Consider the following 12,411-nt stretch of genomic DNA (forward strand, 5'->3'; position numbering starts at 1 on the left):
AAAGGAACCAAGGGAATCAATAATGGAAGGATAACTTCAAGGTGAGGGAGATTCAATTTTGTGTTTTCAAGTGTTTTGTTGTAATGCAACATGCCATGATTTTTATTTATTCATTTCAATGAAAACATTATCTGACAGAGTTACTGTGCTGCGAACTAGGCCCTACATAAGCATAATCTGCATTCACTTTGTTGAGAAGTGCATTTTAAGCACTGTATTACTCCACTGACTTGCAGAGTTTCTGGTTTATGAAGTCTCTCTGTGGGAAACAGCTCCTGCTCAGCTCAACTGTGGTTTCTTCCAAGCTAATGCACCAGCGAGTCCCAGGTCTGAAGCCCAGTTTCAGAGGGGTTACCCAGTCTGGGCTCCCACACAGCTCAGTGCAAAAAGACCCTCACTCTCTTCACCTCAAAGCAAATAAAACCACCAGTGTGTGATCTAACTCWGTGGAGAGGTGAAGCACCACAGACTTGACCACAAGACAGAGCATTAGAAATCTTTTTTTTCTATAGCAGTTCACTTCCCTGTGGGCCTGGGCAGATACCCACTCGTACAAGAGTAATTATACAGTTTCCTTCCTTGCTGAAAAGCAACTTGCTGTATTACAGAGCTTAAAAGAAAGGGATGGAGGTCAGGCATTATGAAACCTTTCTAAACTCTTCAGAACAGTCCAGTRKGTAGTATCTACCTTGCCATTCCCAGCTCCAAACCCTGACACTGTGACTTGGGAGCAGCAGTTGCCATCAGTYTGCTAATGACAGCAATGACATTTTTATTAGCAGAAAAACCCTGAGCACACTGGAAATGTATCACTGCATGGAGCACCCCACACAGGAACCACTCAATACACTCAGGTACCTGTCTATCATAACCAAATCCATTCTATCCCCTAAGAAGGGGGGGAAAAAAAAAACCAAAACCCATGGCTCCTTCTCTGTGCCAGAGGGCATATTTTCTATATCCATCAGGCTTAACATACAGTTAGAGCCATCCTGTTAAAATTTTAGCAATGGGAATCTTCAAAGCTGCAGGCTACAGAGAAAGCTCATCTCTGATAGCCCAGGATCTTMTCCCAATTACTCTTTGTCAGCTCACTCTCAACATTCATATCTCACTGAAGGTCAACTGTGGTTGAAAACATCCAGTGCAGACTCATTCATGATAAGAGTAAAAATAATGAAGACTGAAAAACAGTGMATGTTCAAATCCAGTAGGAAACCCAAACAGGCTCCCTCTGATTGCAGCTGGCAGGACAAATGTCCCARCTGAGAGAGACAAGCAAAAGAAAAGAGGAAAAAGAGATTGTGTGCTTTTACAGCAGCCTGTGATTGCTGTCATGCCATCATTCCCCTGAGTGTTTGCCCTCCTGGGAGGGATCTGAGGAAGAACARCCTCACACACTGCCTGGGAGGACACGGCCTGAAAATCCATTCTGGGATGAGGAATGGGGGAGGAAGCCACGGCCATCATCTTCCACATTTTTGTTTAGGGAGTGGGGARACTCCAGGTTTCAGCCATGCCTCCACAGAGATGGAGGTTTGTTCCTGTCTGAAGTTTTGTGAGTGGAGACATTTAGGAAACAGAAATACAAAGAACAATATGRATTGCTACACAACCATCAGGATGGAGGGATCACAACACAACCACACAAATACACTTCCATGAATAGACAATGTCTTGGGAGTCACTCTGAATTTAACAACCTTCATGTCAAAGCAAATAAATACTGTGTTATAGAAACATAGTAAGAGAAGTTAAAGATATCCTTACAATCCAGCTACTGATAAACTCAGTTTTCCATGTTCTCCAAAGATGTTCTTTATCAGTAATTTTTTCTTTTTTTAATTTTTTTTTTTAACACAGGAAAACAGAATCTCCACCAATTCTACGAAAATTACCACCTTACAAGTCCTGCCCTCTCTCTGGTCAATGTGCTCCTCGACTGATAATCATTTTTTTAACTTCAGAGATCTGCTACAATCACCAGAATGTAATGTACCAGAATGTCACCAACGTACCAGAAGCTACATAAGGAAAGAAAGCAGCACAGCACTTGAGGGTGAAAAATAGCCAGTTCTAGCACCCAAAAGGAAAGGTAGAAAGCAGCCATTCAGAACAAATTATGTCAAGGAAATTATTTTTYTAAAGTAGGAGAAACATTTAGATTATTCATGAGAAATCTCTGTAAATGAATACAAGTATGTGAAGAATTTTTTTCTTAAACCWAGAAGGACAGAAGACAATCAAATCTACCGAGGGGTTTGAGGAGAAGTACTTGGCTTCATTACTCTTTAAGGAGAGTAATGGGAAAATTTTTGTCAAGGGATACTCCCTCATGGGAAATCAAGAAAYTGCTTGCAGATAGAGAAGGCCCTAAGGAAGAGACAATTTTAAGGACTTTTGCAGCTCTGAAGAAACGCTTAAAAAAAAAAAAAGAGGTAGGTTTTGAACACTGCTGTCTTTAGAATATCCCATCCCTCAGCAAATGAATGATACCAAGACACAGACACCATAGAACAAACTAGTTTAACTCATAGTTCAGAGATTTGAGCCAAGAGGCTGGACACACACCAGTTAAAAGCAAAGCAAAGCAAGTACTGGAAACAGAATTAGTGACACAGAACAAAGCAATGCAGCTTTGTGAAGGTAAATAATGTACCTTTACTCCTTTGAATTTGGCAAATGCCAAAATGAAAGATCCAGCAGTATAGCAGACCTGATCTTTTGAACCACAGCCCCCAAGAAAATAATCAGTTTTAGATTAAGTTTCTGCCAAGGAACAAAACCAAATCCCCAAGTCTGTGACAAAACTAAAGTACACATCTGTCTGTGCCACCAACTGAAGCCACCACAGGACACAAGACCCAGACCAAGTCACAACCAAACCCTTTTCCAACCAGCCAGGCTCCTTTTCCAGAAGCCTGTGCAGCTCTTTGGTYGTGCAGAACAATCCTGTTCCCTCTAGACAGAGGACATCTATCGTTCCCAGTGAGCTTTATATGACTGGAATCTGTCCCAGCTAACTGGACTGAGGCACATTTCRTGGGGATCACCAAACCATTATCAGTAATTATGAAGCTGGGCTGGAATTCACACTGGTGATTTAGCTGGAAAAGGTCCCATCTCAATATCCTGAACCATCCACTCTGCACATCTGATTTGKTCTGAAATTACACGTTGCTGACCTGGCACCCCAGCCCTGCCTGCAGAACCAGCCTCTTCCCATGCCAGTGGTTTAGACAACAGGAGATTGTTCCTTATTTTCCAAAGAATGCTGTTAGCAGAGTTTTGTCACTGCTTTCTGAAGAGCTGATCCAAAGGGCTAATACATGCTCTCCTCCTCTAGGATGATCTAATGAGAAAAATTCCTCTGCACACAGAATTTCTGCTAAACTAACRCTTCTGACCAGGGTCTCAGAGCTAAAATGTGAAGCACCCAAATTCCCAGTGACCKCAGGATTTTCTCAGGCCTGTCGACACAGACTATTAGCTCCCTCAAATTACTCTTGGTCAGTAAAACTCACTGTAGAGTGACACCTGACACTTCCTTGATCAYTTCTAAGAATTGTGCTTGTAGGTGAACACTTCCCTCCTCTGTCCAGAGCCTGGGGCAGTGCCAGCCATGCCAGGTTCACTCCGAGTGACACCTCAGGGAGCAGGAGACACAGAAATATTTGAGTCCTCCTCCACACTTAACACTTATCAGCTAAGATTTAGCTGGTGGTTTTGCTATTTTCAGCTATTCTGTGCTTAAAAGCAGAGGGAACATGGCCCACCACCTTGTTCCATCAAAGGGAGGAAAAAGAGGGCAGTTCAGCACAGCAACAACAGGAATTGTTACACATTAATGCCAAGGTAATGCCCTCCTGCTTCAGGCACATCTATCTGTCTCCCCTCCAGTCCATTTTCAGCTCTTGTTGTAAAGGTTTCTTTGACCTTCCTGCACCTGGGTTATAGATCATGGAGATTTGTGTAGGTGTTCTCTTGGGTTTGTTTTTCTGCAGAACTAGAACTCAGTCACCAGAGAATTGCAGGAGAATTTAAGGAAAAGAGAAGAGAAGGAAGGCAGGTTTAGTGGTCACAACATGTTCTGTAGAGGAGCTGCTCTACAAAAGGATCAAATATCCACCCCACCAGAGCACATCTGCAATACACACATTTCTGGCTACTGAGGCACTATGCTGAACCTAGCAGTAAATCCTCAACTGTCTGGCAGATCATCCCAAAACAAACATTACTGAAACCAAGGAACAAATGCATCCAGAAATTATTGTTCTGGGATCCACCTGCTAATGTAATGCTCAATAAATAAAATTCAAAGTAGGTTGGTACTTCATGGAAACGCTTAAGAGTTAAAAATCGTCCCCACCCCAAAATAAAGAAATGGTTCATTAGAATTTCTCCAGTTCTCCAGTTCAATTTAGAATCTGCTTTGCAGAAACCAAAGCAGCAGCTAGCCTGAGGTGCCAGCATCGGTTCTGAATCTGCACTCAAAGGATTCACTCACCAATTAACATTGATTCTTTCTGGTACTCTTTGCTGAGGTGGCAGCGCTGGGTCACACAGGACACGTATCTCTCCAGAACATACCAGCACATTTCATAGTAGAAAGGATACCGGAATTTGGCGTGCACCTGAAAGCAAGATCAACACTGTCAGTCCACGGGGAAGGGAGAGAAGTTTGCAGCACAAGGGCCAGTCATCATTCCCATCGTGTTATCAAGAGCACAAACAGTGTGAGGAGGGGGAGGGGAGAGGGTGGGAGCAGGGAGCTGAATGCCTCCAGCATACGGAATGAGGAGCCAGCCTGCCTGCCACGACAGCATCATTTCTTGGTTCACTAATTTGTATCCTCTTGGGGTGGTGGGAGAGGAGAGGGTTTGTGTTCTTGTGAAATCATGAAACTGATGGATGGCCCCTCCGGAATTATTTACCTGCTGTATAAACATAGGGTGGTCACATACAGATGTTAGTCACTAAAACTTAAAATAAAGGCGTGGGTTTTCATCTCCTGAACACTATCACAGGATTTTTATCAAAATGGCAACATTACCTATCGTGAATGAAGCAGGAAATTCATCTTTTTCATTTAAGGTTGTCTCAACAATTTGATTAAACAAATTAACACACAAATTCTTGTTAACTACACATTAAAGTAAAAATCCCTTACGTGTTTTACCTTTYGGTAGCAAGTTACCTTTTGCCACAAACCGAGTAAGAATAGAAAAGCAGGATTTTGACAAAAGATCCTGTCAAGCTGTGCACTTTTTCTTACATCTCAGACCTGTTGTTCTCAGACAAAAAGCCGAATCCTCCAAMACTAGTTATTTGTGAGAGTATTTCAAATTCAAAAAAAACAAAGAGGGTTGCCTTCCTTTCCAACATAGTTTTCTATCTGTGGAAAGTCACTGTACCAAAGAAGGATCTGGGAAGCTCCTAAAATGCAGGAAGATATGTGTGTTTGTTGTGATTTGTTAAAAATGGATGCCATGCATCTTGCATGCACTTGTACTTACACTGTACACCTCTTTCCCCTGGCAGAACAGAAATCTGTATTTTGCAAGCTCACATGCATGCACTGCCCTGGGATTACAGGAGCTGCTTTAAAGCATTCTCTGCCTATTCACTGCTCCCCTAAGCCCSAAGTGGGCACCCACCTTCAGTGAAAAGCTGGACTGCCCCAGAAAGGAGCATTATCTCAGCAAAAAAACCTAGAACACCACCTACCTCAAATCAGCCAAAAGCCCAAATTCTAAACACAACCACTAACCCAGCACCTGCAAACTCAGATTCAGCTCTGCCAAGCAGGCACTGTCCAAACACCTGCACAGTGATCAAAGCATCYACTTGAGCAGATCAGTGACTTACTGGAATGCCCATTTTCAAAACTGTCCCCAAGGTGGGCAGCCAGAGAACTTGCCTCTGTTCCCAGGGCACAGGAAATGCAATCACTTTTAGCAGTAAAACAAAATGTAACGAAGGGAAAATATACTGTATTGTCACACTAACTGTATCACAGAGTAGGATTAAAATACTCCACAGCAATTCCCGAAAGTTACAATCTCTTAAATTCAACACAAACACAGCTGGCAATTCTGAACTGCTTGTTGCTACAGGTCATGCATCCAGCACTGCTGCTCCTTTCCAAATGTTTCCCTGTGTGGTTTGTTACAAAGCACACATACCAAAATAGAAGGGAAAAAAAGAAAAGGGAAAAAAAGAAACAAGCAGCCAAACAACAACCCCCTAAATGTGAGAACATTTAACCCCAGGGCCTTTTTGCACTGAAGGAAATTTTTCCTTTAGTTTAGTTATTTGTCATAGAGAAGAGATCAAGTCACTTATGACTATTAGGGAACACAGGGGAAATTAGCCATGCTAAAATATATGCTAATAAAGGAACTCAAATTTTTCCAAGAGAGCACTGCAGGAAACAAAATTTGCAAAGAATTGACTTACAAACAGGAAGCCGCCTTCCACCCCTCAGCCTTCAAAAGGTTTTCAGCCACATGCCTGGGAATATTAAAGACATCATTGCTCAACATTTGTTGACAGATTCTGAGCTTCACCAAATTTAGTTGTTACCAATGTTAATTCAATGTGAAAGACAAGGCAGTAATGCATGCAGTGCTCCCATTATGTATATCAATCTTTAATATTCAATTTGAGTTCCTAATTGCCTCGYTATCAATGTTCCAACCCACAGCAAATCCCTCCATGCCTCTGTAATCCACTGTTTGCCCGAGAAGGCTTTGCTTTTACAAACCTTCAGAAGGAAGAGCTGAAGAGCTTTTTCTACCATCTGTGGACAGAGATACAGTGCAAAGATCTACAGGGCCTTCTGCCAGTAAAGAGACTCTAACAGTGCTTTAAAAACTTTTAAAGTTTGCCTTATGGAAAAGTATAGAGGAATATGCTCTGTGATAGCCCTGAACATTTATTAATATAATGGATGTGAACTGCATTATGGGCACATCCACACTCTTTCCATTGTACACTCATAGTCAAATGAACTCTTATGGGTGGGGGGGTGGAATAAGAGAAAGAAGGAAAGAAATTAAAAATGTTCTGTGATGAGTTCGAAGTGTAATATCTGATACAGACACTGCCAGAGGACTAAATTCCCCACCAGCAGGGAAATACACTGGATCATCTAATAGGCATTTCCAGCTCTAACTTCTGTGATTAATAATTTACAATCCACTGAAAAAAAAAAATTAATTATTCCTGTACAGCAAGAAAAAATCCTCTCTGGAATATGATCCATTTCTTCAGTTCAATGTGAAATTATTTTAGAGATTTATACACCCCTCCAAAAACAAAACAAAAAGCCTAAGCAAGTAATACACATATTTTCCTGAAAAAGTATTCATCTCTTCCACAATCCCATTAAAATCATTACAAACTCCACTTGTGTTTAATCAATCTMATCACAATATTGAAAAGCAATTTATGATTATTTACGAAATAATTAATCTAGCCACTTAAAATGTTATCTCACATTCCACAAATGCAAGTGAATAGCAAACACCATCATCTGTGAGTGACCACCTTACGTGTGTATTTGCAATGCCCTCGCTCCTACCCAGGCTCAAATATTTTCAGGCAGTTAAATTTAGATGAATTGGGAATTTCTTTCTCTTCAGTACCACAGAGCTGTATCACCCCTATGCCAAATGATGAATCCCTGCATGGCATCCTGCTCTGCAGTTCCTCAAGCTGGGCTTGCAGAGAGCTAAACAGCTTGGCVTGTTTGACTGGCTGTTAATTGGCCTCCAGGAAAAGCCAGGCTGCAAAATGAGAGTCTCTACGAACTGTAAGGCTGGATTATATTTGTTTACCTCAATTGCACATTAGGAGCTGTTTCCAACAATAGACATGTTTTTTATTACTCCTTAAAACTATTTTTAAATGGCTACAACCCTCTTAAAAAGTCTCCCAGGGGTATGAGGAATTAAGCTAGAATAAGCATGACAAGTATATAAACTAGGCAATTTTATCAGGCTGTAAATCAGCATTACCATTTCAACCCTGTATTTATTCTTGTCTGAGCTGCTAAGACAATAACAACTACACCTAGCATAAAAATGACTTTGAATATCAGCAATCAAARATGATTAAACATTACATAGCAGGTTTAAACACAGTGAAACCTCCATAAAATTGCTCTGTGCGAAATGAAGAGGGGAAGCACACCTGTATTACACTTTGATTTGAGTGTGGCAAATTACTTTGTCAATCACATCATGTAATTTACTTCTGTGCCATACACAATGGAAAGATCAATACTGATGAGAAACTCATTTGCAGTATGTTCACACTGGCAAATTTRGGTGAACTACATTGTACTGAGTCTGCCAGACCAGGCAGTGTATGAACGGAATTATTTCAACAAAGAAATGACAAAATTTGATTGACAAAGCAAATAATGTAGTACACACAAGAATCCTGTTTTGAAACTATTTCCCCTCCAAGATTCYGGAATGGTATTTTTAGGGTGGGGGTGCAATTATTATTTCTAAATCACAGTATTGATTTTCCTGCCTTTTATCAAACTTCTGTATGGCTTAGCTGCATGCCTTCTATTTTGTTTCTGTCCAGAAATTCTTGCTRTTCTTCAACTGTTCACACAGTTCTGATTTTATACATCTGCCCACRAGCACAAGTTTGTGAGCACAGGTACAGACTGTGTGTAACATGCTGCCAGCACACAGCAACATCCAAGTGCCAAAACTGCTTCTGTGAAGTTGTGGATATTCTGGGCTGTTGGCTTTCGTTGGTGTGTTTTAAAGCACTCCAGCATTTTTGCAAGGAAAATGATAAAAGAACTACACAGAGTTCAAAGAAAATTTAAACAAAAAATGACAACAACAAAGGTCTGGTTTGGGATTTCCAAATGTTGCAGTATCCCTTTCCCAACAAGTGATGACAGGATGTTTTTTAAGATGCAGATACCCAGCTCCCAGAGCCTCCTCACAGGGTGCCAATAAATTTTTTAAGATTTCATTGTAACTGGCTGGTGAGTTCCTAAAAGTTACCAAAATATTTGACTGTTAAAAGGAGTTTTGCCTGCTGGCATAAAAAGCTTAGAAAATCCAAGCTGCACCCAGCTGTTCAAGGAGAAGGGCCTGACATGAAGCACAACTGAGCAGTTACAATACAAGGTGTGTGAGCTGGGGTTGCTCAAGTCCTGTGTGAACAAAATGTCAGTTTTTATACGATTTTCTTTCTCATCTTCCCCAAAGACATCAATGGAAATAACTCATTTCTGGCATAGATCCTTCCTGCCCATCTCCCCTTCTGCGTTTTCCATATGAGCTGCCTGTGCAAACATCCTTCCCAGCAACAACACACCCTCCCCTGCACCCCTGCAGTGCATTCCCAGCATGTATGGCTGGTTCTTATTTACAGTCACTCTGGAAACCTTCCTGTGCCCAGCACCTCTGCCAGGCCACAGCGAGCCCCTTCCTGCTTCTGTCACCATAACTTTCCTGTCCAAGTCCCTTTGCACCTTCTCAAGTCACTTCACACTCTCACACTCACCCAAAGCCAGACTGAATCCACTTTGGTCTCTCTCTCTACTTCTGCTCTCTGCCACATTCCCTCTGTTCTAATTCCCCTAAATTTCAGCTTTTGTCTTCATCTCTCTTATGCTAAGAATTCGTTTTTCTGCTTAATATTCCTTCTCTTCATTAAAAGCACTCCAGGAAACCAACTGCTCCCACCAGAGTTTTGCCATGTGAAGATTACCAGAAGCCAGRGAGGCTGGGGGCAGGGCACCCTTCCTCCCTCTGAGTCACAGATGTACTTCAAAACAATTTGTATTTGCTTCAGGCCTAGGCACTCTCACTGCAAAGAAAGCAATTTGGGGTAAAAGCCAACTTGGAACAAGAATTGTGTCCACTTGAAAAGGTGAACAACAGTGAGCTGCACTGATGCCCAAAACATACAATTTTAAGACCTTTTAGTGAAGAAGAATTGCAATTTCCTGCCATTTTGCCAACCCAGATCTCCATTAACACCAGAGCTGGCACCTGTGCCAGTGGTTTGCCAGCACTGTCTCAAGAGTGAGGCCTCCAAAACAGCTCCCATCCAAACTGCACACCCCTGTGGTTCATTTTTAGGCCAGAATGGCATGAGGGCCTTGCACAGCTTATTTAACAGCCCGTTAAAAAAGCGTCACTTCCTTCAGATCCTGCTGCTTTATGAAACTCAAGGGATATGATGATTATGTGCCCTGTTTATTAAGCAAGGACAAAACTGTCACTCCCATCAAAGAGGTGGCACAGTAACCTCCTCAGCCTTTCCCTCAGGTAGATGCCACAGCCAGATGAACATTGCAATGTTCCAATGAATATCCCACCCCGGACTTTCTGTTCCAAGAAATTCTTGCACGGTATCAAGTGACTGTAGTGACTGCCAATGACAGAAGATGTCATTTCATACACAACTTCTGCACAGCTTTGCCAATTCAGCTGTGGGCAGCAGAACCAGCCYGGTGCCATCAGCTCTCCAGGCTCGGGTATCCATCCAAGGTGTGCACAGGGAGGTGATAAGCAGGGAGTTCCCAGAAATATTGGTACAAAGGTCTGTAAAGTGCAATGTGTTTTTGTGCAAAAGGGAATGTGTTTTATGAAAGTTTAACAGGCAGACAAAAGACACAGAAGGGACACATCTGTGTGAAGCAGATGAGTAAATCCCACTAAAAATAACCAACATTTGAAAGTCTCATTACTTCATGTTTACCTCTTGTTTCAACGACTCTGACATGGAGATCCCGTCAGTTGCTGTTTGTCAGAAGGGAATGCGAGGGAGAGACTATGACAGATCATAGTCACAAAGAACTGCTCAGTTAAAAAGAGAATCAAGTATCCTTACCCTTGTTCTGTCCTCAATTTCATAGATGCGAAGCTGCATGGGAACATTAAAGCTATGCAGGATATTTCCACCAAACACCAGAGAATCTACCGGAGTATAAACCGCGTGTATCCACCCTAGAGAGGGAAAGCAAAGAACTGAGAATGCCTCGTGCTACGTTGCATTACAGAACAATTCACAATCAAATTTTAACAAGCCCTGAATCCCACTGTGCAGGGGATGAGAGGTTAAAGCAGTGAAAGGTTAAATGGGATGCTCACAGCCACACTTCAGGAAGGGCACCTTGTGACGTGCAGACTTACAACCTTCTGTAAATCAGGTCTTCTATTTATTCACCGAACAGTTACAGTGTTTACTGAGCACACGCAAGTTTATGACTCAACCCCATCCATGACTAAGAAGTAAATTCAGTCTGTTCCATACTCTTGGCTCTCAGACTGGCACCCTCCAGCCCGGTTGCAAACCCTGTCATCAGCACTGGTAGGCAAGGGCTGTGCAGCTGGACTGAGGCACACCAAACTTCCTTCACATCAGCACCAGAATACACATCTTCTGATGTAAAAGATTGYAAATTATTACCAGCCCTCCTTCAGAGGTGAAAGTTTCATCTCCTATGATCAACTTCCTGAAGTAACCGAGAAATTGTTTTCACTGCAAGCCTCAAGTTAAGGGATTTAACATTTCCAGCATTGGAGCTGATGAGACTGTTCTGACCCAATCCTGAAAGGGACTGAATTCATTTCACAGGCTCCAAAGAATCTTCTATCACAACGAAAATCCAGGCACAGCGATTCAGGCAGCCACACACCAGCTCTTCTGCCTCTGCATTGTTTGCTTGGTCTGTCAGGAGCTGAAGCTCTGGCTATGCAAGACTGTAGCCTCTGATCTCTGCAGTGAAAAAGGAACTGATCCTGCTAATGATCTGGGACCCACAGAGACCTGACACTTTTTCCCCCTTCTTTTTTAATGAAAAGCATTACAATTTATAAACCAGCAGACAGCAAAGCAACATGGGGGGCAGTCAATTTTCTCCTGACTGTGCAGTACTTTCCATTAAAGCTGTGGCAGCTTTCCTTCACTTCCAGATCAGTGAGGGAGCAGGAAAATGCCTTTCAGCCTAGAGGGTTTTCCAGCCAGCAGCCACAAAAGTGCTCCTCCACAACAATCTTTCGACCATAAAGGCCTGCAAAGCTCTGTCTGAGAAGTTCTTGAGCCTCAGCAGATGGCAGGACTGGGGCTTTTATTTAAGGACATGTTGGTAGTAGTGATGGGAAGGAAAAGAAATCAGCACTAGAATTTTCTCCCTGGAAACACAAGCCATCACTCTGGGTACATTTTTTGGAATTTCAGAATTACAGAATAGTAGAGGTTGGAAGGCAYCTCTGGAGGTCCAACCCMCTGCTCAAGCAGGACCCAGAGGCAGCTGCACAGAACTGTGTCCAGATGGCTCCTCAGGATCTCCTGGGATGGAGACTCCTCAGGATCTCCTGGGATGGAGACTCCTCAGGATCTCCTGGGATGGAGACTCCTCAG

General features: G+C 42.5%; 1 protein-coding gene across 5 annotated transcripts in view; it reads right to left on the bottom strand.

Moving 5' to 3' along the window:
- KDM2B (lysine demethylase 2B) overlaps positions 1-12,411 on the bottom strand; it is a 99,279-nt gene that overhangs the window by 46,847 nt on the left and 40,021 nt on the right. For all 5 annotated transcript variants that reach the window (XM_057377807.1, XM_057377806.1, XM_057377808.1 and 2 more), the window contains 2 exons: positions 10,879-10,994; positions 4,508-4,634 (listed from right to left, as the gene is read on the bottom strand). In XM_057377807.1, the coding sequence (XP_057233790.1) occupies positions 4,508-4,634; positions 10,879-10,994 (243 nt within the window). The remainder of the gene's footprint in view (positions 1-4,507; positions 4,635-10,878; positions 10,995-12,411) is intronic.

Source organism: Malurus melanocephalus, unplaced genomic scaffold, assembly GCF_030028575.1.
Source record: "Malurus melanocephalus ecotype Western Australia unplaced genomic scaffold, MMel_1.1 scaffold_325, whole genome shotgun sequence".
Classification (NCBI taxonomy): domain Eukaryota; kingdom Metazoa; phylum Chordata; class Aves; order Passeriformes; family Maluridae; genus Malurus; species Malurus melanocephalus.